This window comes from Anser cygnoides, chromosome 2 (genome assembly GCF_040182565.1).
Source record: "Anser cygnoides isolate HZ-2024a breed goose chromosome 2, Taihu_goose_T2T_genome, whole genome shotgun sequence".
Taxonomy (NCBI): Eukaryota; Metazoa; Chordata; class Aves; order Anseriformes; family Anatidae; genus Anser; species Anser cygnoides.
In genome coordinates, this window is record NC_089874.1 from 124,224,049 (window position 1) to 124,242,576 (window position 18,528).

Genomic DNA, 18,528 nt, shown 5'->3' on the forward strand with positions numbered 1-18,528 from the left:
TTTGACTATAGAAAAAAAACGCACTGTCAATACCACCAGTACATGTGCCTGGGTACTCACTCATACAGTACAATCATTTGATCAGGAAAAAAAAACTGCCGTTAACAAAATAATTAGGAAACTTAAAAGTCTAAGTATTTGTGAAATACTTTCTCAAGAATCAGTAGCTCAAGCAGACTTAAAATGTAAGGAATCAAAGTCTGCTGTATTTGTCACAGAAGAAAACAACACCTAGGTGGGCAAACAAGCGCCAAGTCCAGCAGCAAGTGCCCAAAGCAAGTTTTTAGTAACTTCACAGGAAGCAAGAACCAGTCCTGGATGAGTTTTGCGGAATTTAGCCAAAGGTAAACAGCTAAGCAAGACCACCACTCCAGTCCCAAACACCGACCCATCCTACTGCTGCAACCATCCCCTTTGCCAGCAGAGATCAGCTGCAAAGAGTCACCCAAACTTAACTGGAGAGCAAATCCTGCAGGCCTCCCCGCAGGATCCCTGAATACACACTGCAGGAAGATGAGTGACAGAGTAATACTGTAACATGACTACATGTTTAGAACAAGTCAGATAAGTTTTCACAGCAATGTTAATCATGCTGGGTGAAGGGAGAGAACGAAGGGGGTGAAAAATGAAATGTTCGGTAAATGTACGCCTCCAAGGGGCCTAGCAAACCTCCTCTGTCCATTTAATATAATCAATGGTCAGTGGTGAAGACATCTGAAAAAGACATTCATCCTATCCTCAGTACCTTACACGAAACATTCCTGGTAAGTCTTCCAAGCATAAAACATATGTCTTATGACTGTGCACTTTTAAGCACATTATCAGTTCAGGCAAAGTGAAATAGAAGAGTTGCAACTTGTCTCCAGAATGAGTGTCTCATTTGCATTTAAAAAGAACAGTTTGCTCCCTCATACATGGCATGACTTAAAAGAAGCTTTAACCAGCCAGTGAAGAAATTCTGAAAACGACTTTCTAAATTAATTTATTCGATTTGCAGTGCAACCCACCAAAAATGATTTAAGGAACTTAATTGGAAAATGATTTAATATATTAAAGTAATTCCTGATTTTCCAAAGCATTTAACTTTTAAATTAAATCTGGCCCACTATCTCAAGAATGATGAGTGAAATGTGTATTCAAGTCATTACCTTCTTTTTGAAGCTTTAAATCACTGATAGGTTTAATAACGTTTGTCCACTTTCATTGCCAAATGGGTCTTCAGACACTTTGCTACTTAAGTCATTAATTCTAGCCCGAGCTTCTTACTCGGCAACACTTTGTGATTGCAACGTACAAAAACAGAGAAAATAATGGCAAGTCACAGATCAAAGGCAAGAGTAGCCTGACGATTACTCTGAGCACTTGCGAAAAAAAAATAATACCCACATGCACGCTTATATGCATCTGGACTCTTCCTGCTGCACAAAGTTCACTCCTTGCACAAACTTCCGACCTATAGGGCAGGTTAGGCAGGCAATGCAAAGCACACTTACTGAAAGCACTGCTAACGATCATACCTCTGGGATCCCTCCCGAAATATCCTTAGGCATCCACCACAAAGGGCCAGATTTATCCCTGAATTCTATCACTCCATTGAGTACATGTGAAATGCGGCCAGGATGAATTTGGTCCTTTCTGTTGTGATTGGTAGACGAGACCATGTGGGAAATCTCTCCTGAAAACTGAGAGGGTTTCACCCGGGCGCCGCAAGCCCCTGCGCTCCAACACGGCTACCTCCTATTTGGCTGCTTATCTCCGGAGCTCGGCAGCTGCCGGCAGGGCGAGGGGAGGCTCGGAACATCTCTCGCACACGTGAGCCCGTCCTCACAATGGGCGACAGCCGAAAGGGGCTGCCCGGCACCGGGGGCGCCTCGCCCCCCGCGCCCCCGCACCAGCCCCGGTCCGGTCCCGGTCCCGCAGCAGCGGGTTAGAAAGGCACAGCCTTTAGCCCCGTCCCAAGGGAAAAGTGCGTGACCGCAGCCCCCTGCCCCTAAGGGGTGTGCTGGAGGAGGGCTGCGGGCAGCTCGCCCTTCTGACGGTTTCCTCCGGCCGGCGTTCAGCCGCGTGCGCAGCCCGTGCCGTACCAGCGAAGTGCGGCTCGTGGATAAAGCCCCAGCTGGCTCAGGCCCCGGAGGCAGGAACAATGCTCCAGCTCCTCGGGAGCAAAAGTAACGCAAAGTGCTCCGGGCTGGCAGCACCCGGCCCGCTGTTCCCCGCGGTGCCCTCTCCCCAGCGCTGGGAGCCCCCAAACTTGGCTCTCGTCACCCATTAAATCTGCAGGGATTTTCATCAAGTTACGGAGAAACTGGCCGGGGACAAAGTGCGCCGAGCCGACTTGTCACCGTGTTTTAGCGCGCATCCAGGGAGCTGTGCACGGATAGATGCTGTACGCGCACGCCCGCGTGTCACGGACACACACACACACAGGCACCCCAGCGTGCTCCCGGCACCGTCAAGCACCACAGGGCAGAGAGTTTGCCCCCCACTCTGTGGAGACCGCGACCCCTTCCCATACTAACAGCAGCCGTGGAAACCCAAATCCTCCACCTCAACCTCCTCGTCCACGTTGTTTCTCAGAAAGGGACCGTGTTGTTGGAAAATGCCCCCCCCACCCCCCCCACCCCCTCCGCCCCCCGCTCCAGCCGCCCGCCCCCAGCCTCCTGCGGGCTTTTACTTGGGGGTGCCCGCACGGCGGCGGGGGGCCCCGCGGCGGCAGCTGCGCCCCCCGAAGCCCCCAGCTCGGCAAGTGCCGCTGCCCCCTGCTTCGCTCGAAACTTGGTGCGCGGCTCATGCATCGCGACAACAGCACAATCGACAGCACAGATAAAAAGAGAAGAAAAAAAAAAAAAAAAAAAACGAAAAACACCTCGGACGACACAAAACGCGAGTCACCTTGTTGCAATAGTAGGGGTCCAGGCAGGGGGAAGGTCCCAAACAAGGCGTATCAGGAGCGGCTGCAGGCTGAGGAGGTGGTGAATAAAATCTTACGTCCATTTCACTAAAACATCAAGCAAACTCCTTTTCTTTTGGTGGTTAATGTTGGTGCAAAAAAAAAAAAAAGGGGGGGGGTGCGGGTGCGTGTATGTGTGTGTGTGTGAGGGGAGGGGGGGACACACAACAAGACCGAGAAGAATAAAAAAATAAATAAAAAAAGAGGTGCCTGACTTCAGTAGTCAAAGAAACACCTTCCCTGCCTCACATCCGTTTGTGGTTTGTAAAGAAAAAAAAAAAAAAAAAAACTCTTCCAAAAAAGCACCGGTCTGCAGATGTCTGCAAGAGAATCAACAAACCCTCCTTCTTCTACGGCAGGGCAGGTAACTTCGAGTACTTATTGTTTCCCCCACGCATCGGCACCGGGGCGCTAGCTCCGTGTGTGCCGCTCTTTATGGGAGTCTCGGAGTTGGTTCGCTTCTCCCTCCCTCCCTCCTGCTCGCTCGCTCGCTCCCTCTGTTCTTTTCCCGTTCTTTTTTTTTTTTCTTTCTCTTTTTTTTATTATTTTTTTTTATTGTTGTTATTTATTTATTTGTTTCGTTTGCCGGCGGTGTGTTTCGGTTGCCCTCCGCCGTAAGGAGCGGGGACCGGGGGAGGCGGCGGCCGGGCCCCCCGTGCAGCCCCGTGGGGGGGGAATGGCCGCCCCGCGCCGCCCGGCTCTCTCCCTTCGCCTCGGCACGGCTCCGCTCGGCACGGCACGGCACGGCACGGCACGGCACGGCTCGGCGGGCGGCGGCGGAGTCGCTGCTCCGAGCGTGCTTCACACAAAGGGGCTGGCGAGGGAAGAGCCATTTGCGGCCGCCGGGGGACTGGGCTGGGAGCCGCGGAGAGGGGGCGCTGCCGCGCCCGACATCCCGCCGCCGTCCCCGCCTTCCCCGCCCGGCCCCCCGGCGCCGCCCGGCCCCCCGCCGGTTACTATGGCACCCCCTCCGCTCAGGCCGTGGCTGACCGGCTCGGCCCGAGCCCTGCGGCTGTGGGTCGTGGGGAGGCGGGAGGGCACGGTGGGCCGGCCACGGGCTTCCCCAGTGGGCGCGGGCAGGGCCTGGGGGCAGCCTATGTGAGAGCCCCCGGCCCACCTCCGCAGCTCCTGGGCTCCCTCCAAAGCCGTTTTGTACAGGTTGCACCCGTCAGTCGTCCTGGTTGACTGGGGTCCACCAGCGAGCGGGCCTGAGAGGTTGGGTGAGCCCTTCGCCTTGTGTGCCAGCAGAGTAAAGCCATCGCCCAGAGGCTGTGGTGAAATGAACAGGGATCCACGCGCACGCCTCAGAAACCAGGGTCCAAGTGAAAAATAAAAGCCATCCCTGACATGCCTCTTGAACAGGGGTCTATCTCGTGACTGTGTAGGGCTTGGGCCTCGCTGGGCTGCGGGCAGCTAACACCAGGCACATCATTTCTCACTGAAGTCTGGAAGAGGGAAGCCTCAGGAGGTGGGCAGATATAGGGGAGGAAGGAAGAGGGACAAAATGGGGCAGTGAAAAAGAAGAGGAGCAAAACTAGCTGTAAACAAGGGTGCTAACAAAGGAAAGTTGGGAACCCACTGACGTGAGGGAGAGGGATTGACTAGCGAAAGAAGGTTTAACAGACAAAAACAATGAAAGAAACAGTGACTTCACACGATGAGCAATCCCACTGGGTTTCCTGCAGAGTCCCTGGTAGTTTTAATCAGGACAGAAGGGATGGAAGAGAAAAGATAGAGGAAAGACACTGTAGTCAGCTTAGATAATGCCATAGAGGAATTGTATCACAAAAAGAATGTATTTCTTCTTTAAATAAAAACAAATTAGTGAGTGGCGCACAAATAGGCTGAGGTGATTGCAATTAGCAAGAACATTTACATTTATTAAGAACTCGTGTATGTTTCCATCACACACGCACACACAAAAAAAGTTGCAATCTGAAGAACTTTTAATAAGATTTGTAATGAACATTTTCAAACAGAAGTGTCTTATAAACACAGCAAAACAAATCCAAAATAAAGATTTCAAGGGGACTCAGTATTAAGGGGAGCAAATCACACATTTCAGGTTGGAGAATCACTGTGCGAGGCTTTATAATCACTACCTCAGATACTCTGATATTGTAAAGAGTCCTTCAAGATAGTGTCAAGTCATGGTTTTCCTCCGTGTCTAACAACCTACTTTCAGTAAAGCTTAATTATCTGGAAAAAAATACACAAGTAATGTAAGGAAAACTAGAGAAGACTGGTTAGAACAAATGTTATTTTCTCAGGATTGTTTGATCAGAAATATCTCAGAAGATTCTGAGTTGTCACTTCAACACAAAGTAAGTGGTAAAAATAAATATTTACTATAAACATACAATTACAGAAGAATCTCTGTCTTTTTTTTTTTTTTTTTAATAACATTTGAAATCTTCATGGCTTAGGAGAAAAGCTTGAAAACATGACCCAGAAAAAGCTCCAGAAAGAAAAGGAAAAGAAATTAACATATTTTTTTAAAAATCTCATGATTTTTGGAGTCTGACTCATTATTTTGCATGTTTGGGATTAGACATTTTGAAAGTTAAAAATCCTAAAAAAGAATCCTTTTGCAAGAAATGTACTCGACGCTTGACAGATATATCACTACTGCTAGTGGTTGATATGTGGACCATAATTTGACAAAGTGAATGGGAGACAGATTGCAGCTCTGTATTGAAAAGCTGCTGTTGAGAAACTTGTTATTCATGGGCCATGGATTATTTTTCAGCCTGTTTTGGAGAAAGATGATAGAGATACTGATTCTAGAAAAGTTGGTCTGAGTGACTGGTATATTCAGGTGCCTAACGCATCCTAATGCAGAGCTGGAGATGTCAGTACCGGAATGATTAAACATATGATTGCAGAAACTACAGATTTGGCTTTGTATTTATATGAAATATTACTGATGATTGCCTTAAGAAAGACGCAAGTTCCTAGGAGTCTGTAGGAGTTTACAACTGTACCATTTGCTTTGCACAGCACTTCAAGTTATTTTCAGTACTTAATGATGCAGACCCTGAGAGGTTATAAAATTTTTGCTGCTACTTACAGAGCTGATTTAATCACTGAGATGGTAAAAACACCTGAGATTTGTGGCAGATATCTGTACAGTTTGTAAAAATTAAAAAGCTATATATATAATAATCTCGTAAGTTTTCTTTGTTTTGTAGGGGACGTATTCACTGGGAGCTTTAGGATAATGCATTTGTGGAGACTGGAACTGAAAATGTTAATACTATTGTAAGGTTTTTTCCTCTGTGGACTGAGAAAGCAAGGCCCTTTCCAGGGTAAGTCAATGGTATACCAAACACAGCCACTTTAGCTCATGTAGGTGCATTTTCTAGAAAAATAAATAAATAAATAAATAAAAGCAACAGATTAAAGAACATGAATCTGATTGTAGAAGCTCAAAATGAAAGAATATTTGTTAAGAAGGGCACTGAGAGTTTTTACAGCCATTAACATTGAAGTGTCTCCAAAATAATCTTGAAAGAGGTTCCTACACTAGTGTATTAGCAGAGTGTCATTGCTTTTCCTATATAAATAGGAACAAATGCCTTGAGAAACACGATCTGTATCTGCTGATACTAAAGAAGTTGTTATTCTTTTAAATGCTGTCTGCTGGAGTGAGAGTACATAGTATGAATTTTCTTCATGCAATGGAGAGCTCACATAGATTCCTTGCCGAAGAGTTGTTGTGGATGCAAGAAGCTTACGTAGCAGACTGGACAAGTGTTTCAAAGGAACCTGGGAGGTCATTAACACACCAATGGATCAGAAACTCTTCTGAGTTGAAAGTAGCAGGAGGTAGAAGCTTGGGGGAAAACAGGGCAAGGGGAGGTGGGGTGTCATACACACTTGTCCTCAGATGAGGCTTTAATGCCTGTTGGAAGAGAGTGGTGGCCTGGCAAGCCCTTGTGCTGAACCAGTTAAGCCATTCACATGTTCTCATGGAGGTGCTGCAATGGTTGGACTGTTGGAAGGGAGAGGAGCAAGTCAGTATGTCCAAGATGATAGGGCATCTTCTTATCTTCACAAATGTCTCGTCCAGGTACTCAGTCTAGTATACTGAGGGCCATCAGTAGGCATAAATAATGTTGTCAGCCAAAAAGAGGTAAAATTATTTTACTTTAAATGAGAATGTAGCCCAGCATGTTTTTGTTTTAAACATCGATATCCAGTTTTATTTGGGATTTCCATTCAAGGTGTCTGATCATCTATTAAGATAAGATATCTTGATTTTCCTAGGAAGAAGAAGATGTGAGACTGTAATGATAGCATATAATTTATTATACATAGGCACCACAACACCCTTCTCATAAGGTTGGCTCTCCTTTAAAGAAAAGTTTTCACCTACATATTTCAGAACACCTGGACTGGAAAATCTTCTTGCTTCTTGTTTTGTGGGCTGTACTTTGGGAACCAGGAGGTCCAGATAAGCTAAAAGGGGAGACGTGAGATTTTGCCAAGGAAAACTCTCCTGCTGAAATTTTTGCTTTGCTTTCTGACACACAGGACTATTTACCTTTCAGAACAAAGCTCAACGCTCATCAATTTCTAGAGAGTAGTTAATTAAATAATAATAGGATGAAGAGTCTATCCCTTTTGTGTGGATGTCCTGTTTCATGTCCTTAAACTGAGTATGACACTTGGATCTGGGAAGATGCAAAAGATAATGATATTAAGATTACAGAATATTTAAAACAAAGTAATTAATCTGGCCTTTTCATCAGCATGAACTCAAATCCTTTAAGAAACTGATTCATTTAAAATGTTGTTGACATTCTGGGTATGCCCTCATAAGCGAGCATAAATCAGTGTATTTAAACAGAAACATGCACAATATGGTATCAAAGCATTATGGCAGTGATATATGTTTCAGAGTATTTAAACAATTTGCAATGCTACCTAATAATCTGTCAAATCAAGTATTGTCAAACAGGTAATGAAAGAGGCAGCTATTTTATTATTTTATCCACTGTTCCTGTCTTGTTTAATTCATTTGTGGTGAAAATGACCAGCCCTGTATTATCACACTTGCATGGAAATAAATTGTTCTCATCTCCATAAGGAAGTAAAGATCACTTCTAAATAGTTAAGGAAAGTCCCTGACTTCCCTTTGTTACAAAGTAAAGAGAAAGCCTAAGTATTGCCATGTCTTCTCATTCCAAACAAATGGTACATAGCCAATTTAACAGATAGAGGAATAGATACGTGGGCTGAACCTGAACTGTGTTTTGCATCTTACAAAAGGTTCTTAGCACACTCATCTGCCATTGCCTACAGTAGGAATTAAGCACACAACACCTCACAGAATTTAGATCTTAAATAACCTTGCAAGAAATATAAAAATGTAAAATTCACCTTGCATATTTGCAGCTTCGATCCATTCCCATATGCTTCGAAGACACTGCCAGCTGGTTCAATTCAAGTTACCAAATTTAATGTGGCCTTGCAGGCATACAAACAGTAGGCCAAACCTGAAAGAAAATATTTCACTGGGCCTTAGAATCAAATTATTTCTCATGGTCAGAGAAACGAAGGGAAACATGATGTTCCTTTTTCTCCCTTCCTATATATCCCACCATATCAAGTGATTTTATATGAGATACACTGTCCACGTGATATTCAGGAAGGCTCAAAAATACATCACAGTATGCTAGTTCTCAATTGAAAGATACACCCAAGTGTTAAGGTTGCCAATTTTCCACTCTTCCGCTTATCTTTTTAAATCAGTCATGAAACATCTCAAAGTATAAGAGATCAGGAATTTTTGGTTTCATGCTATTTTTATCTGACGTGTATTGGAGGACTGTTCTGGGGTTTCAGAAATTCAGAATTTTTTCAAAGGAAAATTGTGTTTTCAAAAATTTATTTTGCAAATTAAAAATTGTGTCTAAAGGGTTTTTTTTGTTTGTTTTGTTTTTATTATTGTTGTTTTTTCACCCCAAAAGCAAGGATCCATAGAAGTTATGTAGATGTTATTTCAGGAATGCATCATATAGATTGCGGATGTCTTGAGAACAGATCTGTACAAATGTTTGATACCATTATAAGTACCTGTCTGTATTTGCAAATATGTAAAATATTTGCATATTATCAGCTGAATATGTCAGATGACTGGTCATGAGAAAATAAAGACAGAACAGAGGGCTGGTCACCACAGAAGGGGACAACATGAGGACTAGTCTGATCACCAGATTTTCCATAGCATTGAAAAGGGAATTCTCAAGACAGAATGCAAGCAAATGATTAATCATTTTTCAGTTCAGATCAGTGATGTCATAATTTTTCTTTTTGAAACTCCCAAATAGAGATGAAATTCCACTGAATGAGCTCTTGTGGCATGAGGAGATCTTTACAGACACTTAAAACCTTTTTTTTTTTTTTTTTTCCCTATGCCCTGCTTTCTCATCTGGCAAAGATGTCATTTGCTAGAGAATGGTTTTCTTCCTCCTTTGTATTTACAACGTCTGTGGAGCAACACCTTGGGTGTTTTGTAAAGCTCCAAGTATGGAGGGTCTTGAAACAGTAGACTCCCACCCAATTGTACAAAAAGTAGGCTACATACTTTCTTTTATGTGCTTTTTGTTTTGCCCAGAATTATAGATGCTAACAGAGAGAGATCCAGGCTCTTTTCTCAATGATTACATATAACCATAGCAAGGAATTCACAGAGTAAAAATTTAATTTTTAGGGCTAGAAACGTACCCTTTTTTGGTTGGCTTTTGGCTTTTGGTCATTTTATTTTTGAACTAGAGAAAGTAAAAAGCAAAATGTCTTGTCTGAATTTAACTTAGTACCCTAGGGACTTACGGTTAGCATCAGAAAAGTACCACACAAGGGGGCACAGTTGGCATTTGAAGTGCAGAAGGTCAGGACTGAGGCATAGTAAGACTATGTGGGGAGTTTCCATTACAGCTTCCTGTTGTAGCAAATAAATCCAGTCCCATTCACATTTGATACACTAGTACAGATACATCATCCACATGTATGAGCCATCAGTTTTTAAGGGGTGCGATAAACTGTTGGGACTGCTGGCTTAGGAACAAAATTCCTTTCTTTGCTGAGATTTCTACATTTTCATTCTGGATTTCCAGGAACTTCAGACCACCTTTCTTCTAACTGCATGTTTTGGTTTGTTTTGTTTTGTTTTGTTTTGCTTTGCTTTCTCAATGGAGCTGTCACCCTCAACTGTAATAAAAACCTATCATCCTTTTCTGGTCTTTCTAGTTTGACAGTTTCATGTCACAGCTTTGTTCCACAATAAAAATAAAAAATCTGTAGGTGTTAAAGAAGTCCTTGGAAAACTGTAAGTGATAGAGTCAGCATTTACAGAACATATCACAACAGGTCTGACTGACCTTGGCAGCAATAGGAGATCACCATTTCTCATGGATGAGCTATTCCTGAATGTCTGTCTTTTATGCTGTATAAGGTAAAAATACCTTTTCTGGATCAAGGCTGCTACTGTCTGCTTTTCTTATTCTTTATCAGAAATTATAGGGACATGTTCTATTTAAGGAAAATCTCCATTTCCATTAATATCTGAATTCCTGTGTCTCGTTAATACATAGTGGCTGTTATTTTAAAGTCTTACACTATTTTCTTGTTGATTTGTTTGAGGATTTTGTATGTTTTGCTTTTCTTTTTACTGCAGTCATGCTTCAAAGATTAATGTTTGTGGATGTTCTCCAAATCATCTGCCTTTATGCTGGTTATCAGAGCGTAATCAACACTGTTTTCTTGCTGGAATGTCCCTTGGTCTGTTTTTAGCAGGTTACAGCAGTACCAGTGGAAGGGAATGAATAGTCAGTTTTGATTGTTCATCTTTAAAAACTGCTGCTTCAGTAGCATGCGTAAGTACAGCAGTCGAACATGCGCGTTAATCAGATGCTATGAAGCATGTGGAGGGGAAGCCCCAAGCCATATTTGAAACTATCAAGTTTCTGACTAGTTGTTGAATGCATGTAGATTTATAAGAGCCCCATGGAGACAGTTGCCTTACTACATAATGCCTTAGCGATGATTAAATAGAAACAAAGGATAACTAGAAATAGAAAAGAACAAGGAGAAACTCAGAGTAGTTCACAGCTGTAAAACACAAAAAAATACCCATCATCCTAAGATACCATTCCTCCTTCCCAAAGCGGAATTTTCCTGCTTTGAAGTTATCTTGAGAAGACACAATTTGCAATTTGCCCAAGAGGTCAGCAGGCCCAATCTATTGTACTGGAGGGTAAGGAGGTGGTTTCAAAGCTGAGAGCCCCTCGGGAAGAATGGTCTGCAAGTGTCTTACTTTCTTTTGAATAAAGTGTGACCTCCACTGGTCGCTGTTGTATTCAGGAAAAGGGGAAAAGGTCCATGGAAGAAGGTCCAGTGTTTTGTCACACAAAATCGTAGTTCAGTGTTAACTCCAAGGTTCCTTTTTAGACCACTGGAGAAATATGTAATGAGTATTTACGTATGTGTAGCTAGCACTTCAGCAGGGGGGACAGAGAGCTGAAGCATGTGTTTACACTTCGTGAGAGTCATGCATGTTCTGCATCTGCCTGCCTGTCTCTCATTAGTGTGGGATTTGTCAATTATGTGTAAAAAGAAATGTTAGCCAGTTGCAGAGGCTAACAATTTTATACTTTTGGTTTATTTTTTCTCAATTTTATGTTTCTACAAGTTTAAAAAAATGAAATTATATTTGAAAAAATCAGTCTGGGGCAGAGAGAGATGCAAACTGAGAGAACCTAAAAGTAGAAAGTGCCAGTAAAAAGAAACGTACTGTAAGGAAGAGGTTTAAGGAATCTGAGCACAGCTTATTTGTGCTACAATGCCTGGCGACACTGAGGAAAGGGTGGGGAGGCACAATATTTCTGAATTTTCATGTCTGTGTGGGTTTAAGTCAGACCCTTAACCTTATTTGAATATAGCATTTTTGTAGTTTAATATATTTCATACAGAATATATAAAGAAGATTTAATAACTGTCTCTTAGCTGTGGTTTATCTTTACCTCAGAGAAAGCCAAAATGAGTTTCTGTGAAATGGCTGAAAAAGCATACACGGTAAGTCTTCTATCACATTATTTCCAGTCTTGCTGATTTGTAAAAGATCTTTCAGAAAGATTCTGTCTTTCTATGTAAAATGTTAAAGTTTGGTTCTGTGCCCAAAATTTATAAAAGGAACTGCAAATAACCAGTGAAAGTTTAGCTTTTAAAACTCCCGAGACTGCTTGCAATCACATGGAGTTTGTGCTAATGTTTAACCCAACATTTTCCCTCAAATAAAATAATATTCTAGCATATCACATATTTATGGGAATAATAGTAACTAAATATTTTGGAAATAACAAATCAAATCTCTAGGCTTCTGTGCCTTTTTGTTTTTCTCTTTCAGATGTGTGTCACACATAAAGGACTAACTTTGTGAACCTACTCTTAGAGCACTAAGGCCACAAAATGAACAGTACTCCCATAATTAGTCAGCACACCTAAGTGTTCCAGGATAAGACCTTCTGAAGTATCATAGCAGAAATATAAATAGAATATTTAGTGTTCTGTTGTCAACTATTGAAAACTGAAATATTTCTGCAATATTTCACATTCTCTGGATAGCTTTGCATCAGATTGAGGTGTTCTCAGTGAGTGGGATCGCACAGAGGCAGTTAGCTATTTTCCTTCTGACCCAAAGCAGGCTGGCCGACTGGCATGACTTAAAATAACAAAATCGCTGTTTCAGGCTGGGCCTGTAGGCATGTATTTGCTTGGTTTCCCAAGCTTTTTGCCTGTCATAGATGCTAAGGCATCTCTTAGCTTTGATTCTGCTGCAAAGGTTATTCAAATTTTAATACAAGCTGTTTTCTAACTCTCAGACAAAAACATTAAAGCACAGTAAACTTGATTGGACTGGCCATCAAAAGGTATAAACTACCAATATCATTAAAATTAATATCACTATTAATGTGATCCGTGTTGCTGAAAGTTGGGCCACAGTGCATTTGCAATACAGTGCCTCTTCCAGTGGCTTCCCAAAGTGCTCTCCATGCACACCCAAAAAGGCCAGGGAAATTCCCCCTTAACCTAATGGGAAGAAATCTGTGGAGATGCGCAATTTATAATAAACAAATGGAGGGATATACTGCCTTAAATATTAGCAGTGTTTGTAAGTCAGGAGTTAGTATGGACACAGCATTCAGATGTACGGTATTATTACTAGTTCTTCTGTGGAAACTCTGTGCCATCTGGTGTTTCTGATTCAGGAGAATCTCTGTATCTGTTTGTCTTTCTTGAACACTCAAAATCAAGTGTCCAGATCTGCTTTTTTTCTTTCGTAGTTTGATTCATTGGGGAGTTTTTGTTTCTAGCATAACAAAGGTGTAGTTTTGCAGTTAGCTTCAGTAAATTTAAATCTGTGCTGCTGCTGAAAATGGTGGTACTGCTCTCCTTCCCTCCCTCCTGCAGCTGCATCCTCCTGCTGCCTCCCTGGGGAGGGTGAGGATGCTCATGGCTGCAAGGTCAGCTCTGTCAGGGAGCAGTCTGAAAATTAGTGCATGGCTCAGATCTCAGGTGGGTTTGTTTGTTTGTTTTGTTTTGTTTTGTTTGTTTTGTTTTGATCTGGCTAACTCCCTGGCTGCATGAGAACTGGTAAGAAGAGAAGAGTGTTTACCAAGGTTTGAGGACTTAGGTTAGCCTAAGCCAATAAAGAAACTGCACCAAGGAGTCCTCTTGATAAACTGAGAGGTGAAGCAGGTTTCTGGTGTTAAGAAAGGTCAAACACCAGAAAATTCTGATGCAATTTTTTTTTTTTTAAGACTTTCTTTCTGTGTAATATATTAAGGACTTGAAGCAGAGCCATTATACAGGAAAAATAAACAAGAGTGGATATTGAGTGAAAACAATGGTAACAGCCAGCCAGATCACACAGACCTAGGCAGTACGGCAGTACTCGTTGGTCGCTACCTTTCTCTAAAACATTTTTGGAGGGGAGGATGTTGAAAATATGTTTAAATGCACTAAAAATTATCAAAAAGGTATGTACAGTTTCTAAGCTTTCACTGGGATGAAAACTCATAGAAATGAATTTGCCACTTTCCTTTTTTTTTTTTCCTTTTTCTTTTTTTTTTCTTCCTAAATTCCTTCCATCCCTCTTTCTGCAATTCCTACCTAGCCAGCAGGGCCTATGAAACCTGTGGTACTGGAGGTGGAGTGATTCCACTGAGTTATATCAGTGTGTGAGTTGGGAAAGGAGCAGGGGGACTGTAAGGAGAAGGGAGGGGGAATGGAGGAAACAGATGGATCCTAGATTATGCTGCAGCTGAGATTGAAATAAAATTTCACCGTAAATGGGGTGGCTGATGCTTCTACGAAGCTCTTGGGGATAATTCATCTGCCGCTTGATAAATTGGCAGGGTTTAGTTCCAGGTTCTATCCTCTATTCTCCTCCATGGTTTGTGTGTGTATACATGTGTGTGAGCTATGTGTGTGTAATTTTCAAGATGCCTGGCCCCTTTTTTCTCCTTGGCTAACTTCTGAAATAGAGCTGTCAGGATGATTCCAGTGTTTGGAGCCATATTCTTTCTGACAGAATATAACTCTTCTCCTCAGTTTTCCTTTTTTATGGCCTAAAGTCAATGGGAATATTCAATGCAACCTAAGGTCAGGTTCTTGAATTTTAACACAATTTCCCATGAGAACTAAAAGGATGAAAATTCCTTTAACACTGGGAATGAAAAGTGGATCTTTAGCTGCCCCAGTAACATAAGGAGTAGACTTGTTATATGGCTATAAAAAACAACTTGACGAGGGTTCAAATATAGGGGGATGGACTTCTTTTGATTTGTCCAGGAATTTAACACCAGTCACTGTGTTATCAGTACAAAAGGGTTAAGCTGTCATAGCAACTGGCCATAGTAGCAATCCTGAACTTCACTAGGTCAGCTGCAAGAAGTATGTCAAAATAAATAATTTCACAGGTGTATTGAAATATAACATATACAGCTATATTAATCTATATGGCATGGAATGATTTGAAACTATCTCGTTACGGTGGACCATACTGGAATACAAGTACCAATTTTTTGATGAGTCTTTTAAAATATAGGAAAAAAAAAAGAACAGTTATGGCATAGACAGATTTGGCTAGGTCCTTTCTAGCTGATACATGTTGTTATTCAGTGTCTTGAGAGGCAAGGGTTGTAAACAATGGATGAAAAAGTCAGTGAACAATTTTGTAATCCTGAAAAGAAATGGTGATGCTTATTTAATTCCTTCAAGGGAAGAGAATTCATGCCTGTGCCCACCCCCACAGAGGGGAAATTCACAGGGAACTAATTCTTATCTAGGCAAAATTTCCTATATAGTAAACGGAAATTTTAGATCTCTCTAAAGTCTGCTGAACTTTGAAAAGTCTAAATTGTCTTGTTCTTCTACATATATCCGGTCTCAGGAGTCTTGTTGTTTGTATTAGTGAAATGGGATGATGAGAATGGAGATGTTGCTATTTTCAAACTCTGAAGATGTAAGGTGCTATATACATAGAAATCCTCAGTTTTATATAGCTTTGGATGTACTAAAAATGTGTTGCATTTCATTGTTGATACAATTTTAAATTATGTTGATCAACGAAGAGTCTGAATACTAAATTTAGAGAAGTGTTTTACTATGTATGTTCCATTAAGAAAGGCAAAATATGCTTTATTCATGTATTTAATATATTAAGCACTTTCACTTCCCCAAATGACAGCTGTTGAACTGTGTTACCATCCTCAGTAACAGCTGCAAAGTGTGACATTTTCCCATTTTTCTGTATTTGGAGGGGCTTACCTTCCAATAATAAACCTGCTTTATCAATGGGTTAGAAACAAATTTTCAATGGAAACACTGGGTAAGAGTTATATTTTAACTGGAGCATAGCATTGTAGGTAAGATAAACCCCATAGGGAAACACTTGCTATGGGGAAAAAAAAGAGAAGCTGTCTGGCCCATGGCAAGATGAACTAGGAAAAAATCCAGCTTTCTAAATGATGACAAGGCCAATTACATTTAAGAGTTTTATGGAAAATCTACTCTACAGGATGATATTTATGGTATTGAAAGTGCCTCTGTAGATTTTGCTCCTACTTATTTTTTTTTTTCAGTCTTTCCATAACAATATCAATTATTTCACATTCTGTTTTCAGTCTGCTTCATGTTTCCTTGTCTTGACTCTCCCTCCCTCTCCCCCTCCTCCACACCCCTTCTCTCTTTCTCATATCTTCTCAGAGCTGTTAGAAAAAAATACTGCCTTTCTGTGTGTTATGTTCTTGAGCTTTAGCAATTTTCCATTTCACTTCTTTCTTGTAATACTTTTTCCATTTAATATTTGGGGAGAAAAATCGTTCAATTTGAAGGTGAGCCAGATACACCATCACAATGTTTTGGGCCAAGTTAGTATTTTCAAGTATAAAGTTTACTTACAGCTTCCTGTGTTTTCCATTCGTCTGTTATTAAAGGAGGAGGGAAAAAAAAAACCTTACTTTTACCATCGGCAGCAGGTGTATTTTACAACTGTCACTGTTACTACTCTCTAGTCTAGTCTGCAGCAGCTTGGAAGCTCTGCTGGCTTGCTTACACAACACTGTTCCCATGACAGCACAGGTCATTTGTGGGAAGTCATTGGTTTGGAAGTGTCATGAGTATGTTTTGGGGGAAGATGTAATCTGAATGAGTCTTAAGGAAGGCAGTAAACTGAGTTAGGTACTGAAAAAAAAAAAAAGCATAAGGAGAGCTTGGTGTTGTGTGGGCAGGTGGTAATCCAACCTGGTTAGGAAGTAGAATGCAAATGACTTTAAGTAGAGTTCAGGGGAGTTGAGATCAAGATGCCTTCACCAACAAAGTGCATTCTACTAGTAGAAGCTATTTTTCAGAATAAATGAAGACTACAGAAAACAGTAGGGACTTTCAATTTTACTACTGATTTTTGTGTATTAGTATAGAAAACATTTATTTACTTTTAATCCTTGACTGTTCTGTCTTAGATAATACTTCCTTGCAGTGTGTATAAAGAAGCTATGTAAAAGTGGACAAAAATGATGATACCACTCAAGATGCACAGAGCTGGCATACACTAAGATACCACAGCATTTAGGCACCATGGTGATAGATGCCTTAGAGATAAATACAAGGGAGACAAACAGAATGAGTCAATGCATTGCCCAATTTGAATAAAGATTTTCATAAAATAACTTGCAGTGTTGGAGAAAGAAAACAAATATTTGGTGTTTAGGTTGCTATGGTGTTGTGGCAGTGAAAAAAAAAAAAAAGAAAAAAAGAAAACAATGAACAAATAGTCTAAACTACATCATGAGTTTACTAACCAGACCATGTCTTCTAAGTAACTAAGTGAATATGAAAAAATGTTTTAATTATGTAGAGGTTAGATGTGATGCAAACTAGTGTAATGACAGCTTTTCCTGACCTCTTAGCTTATAAAGCAGGTTTTAACCATTGATTTAAAGGAGCTCTGGAGAAGACTGTGCACCAAATGCAGTGAATTTCTGTGTCTGATTCTGTGAATAAACCTTACTTTTGTCTTACTGCTTTGGGCCTGGTGATAGAAAAAGTAGATTATGTCAGACTTGAAAATGTTTTCTGTTTTTCCTTCTGGCTGGCATGAGCATCTACCCTTCTTTTTTAATTCAAAAGCCTTCTTTTATGATCCTTCGCCAAAAGGGTGATGGATACTTTTCCCTACATGTTCTTCTAGGCTAAAGTCTGTTTTCAGCAGATCACTGAAACACGTCTGAGTACATCCTTAAACATTTCATTGGGCATATGCCCAAAGGAGTACATAGGCACATTACAGAGCAGGATATTCTTAAATGCTTTTTAGAGTAGAGGCCTAAATGGGAATGAAAAGAGAATAATGTTCCTTGTTTTAATTAGCCAATTATATCCTTCATTTACTGATGTTATCTCCTGTAGTTATGTAACTTCAAGATTACAGAAAAATACTTTAGCCAAATTTTGTTCAATATACGTGTTTCAATAAGCACAATTTCCCTCAATATAACTTAGCTGCAAAGGTACCGATAAACTATAAGTGCTTGCTTCCATTCAACCATATTTTGCCAGTAAATGAGTTTGCAATACTGAAAAAGGTTTTAGAGAGAATGAAGTAAAAAGAAAATTGACAACTTCATGATAACTTTTTGGAAGGTGCATCAGAATTTTGTGCCTTTGCTACAATATAATTATTTTTGAATTGGTAATCCTGATTGAGGAGGCAATGGCCTATTTTTTTCTGTTAGACATGAATGAATGAGCAAATCTAAGAATGAAGTACCCCAAACACAATAAATATGCCATTTTGCAGTTTATAAAACATGTGGGTCTGATAATGCAGCTCAAGGAAGTCATACTCTGTTTTTATGGGTGAACAGCTTGAAAAGTAGAGTTCTGCATCATATTTTGGCAAGACTAGTTACTTTATCTAATTTGTAGTCCATTTACTGGGGGTCAAGGGTAAGAAATTTAAGGATAACTTAAAACGTCCACCTCTGTTATGAAGCTGCCTGGAACTCGTACAA

At 41.0% G+C, this 18,528-nt stretch overlaps 1 protein-coding gene and 2 long non-coding RNA genes across 8 annotated transcripts in view; 1 reads left to right on the forward strand and 2 right to left on the reverse strand.

The window, feature by feature from the left end:
• The window catches only part of TOX (thymocyte selection associated high mobility group box), a 223,055-nt gene extending 220,024 nt beyond the window's left edge, over positions 1 to 3,031 (reverse strand). Inside the window, exon 1 of one of the 3 annotated variants that reach the window (XM_066993017.1) lies at positions 2,893 to 3,031. In XM_066993017.1, coding sequence (XP_066849118.1) covers positions 2,893 to 2,994 — 102 coding nt within the window. In that variant the 5' untranslated portion in view covers positions 2,995 to 3,031. Of the gene's footprint in view, positions 1 to 1,517; positions 2,605 to 2,892 lie in introns of those variants that run through there. The other 2 variants (XM_066993019.1, XM_066993016.1) reach the window with 2 other exon arrangements.
• Positions 3,032 to 3,216: 185 nt separating this feature from the next.
• LOC136790189 (uncharacterized) overlaps positions 3,217 to 18,528 on the forward strand; it is a 37,575-nt gene continuing 22,263 nt past the window's right edge. For 3 of the 4 annotated variants that reach the window (XR_010829694.1, XR_010829692.1, XR_010829693.1), the window contains exons 1-2: positions 3,217 to 3,314; positions 6,142 to 6,258. This is a non-coding gene — a long non-coding RNA (uncharacterized lncRNA). Of the gene's footprint in view, positions 3,315 to 6,141; positions 6,259 to 11,981; positions 12,029 to 18,528 lie in introns of all 4 variants that reach the window. The other variant, XR_010829695.1, reaches the window with a different exon arrangement.
• On the reverse strand, positions 6,896 to 16,533 carry LOC125181255 (uncharacterized). Its single transcript, XR_007160293.2, has 3 exons — positions 16,418 to 16,533; positions 8,336 to 8,451; positions 6,896 to 7,215 (listed from the first exon to the last, which is right to left on the reverse strand). It is a non-coding gene; the product is annotated as an uncharacterized lncRNA (long non-coding RNA).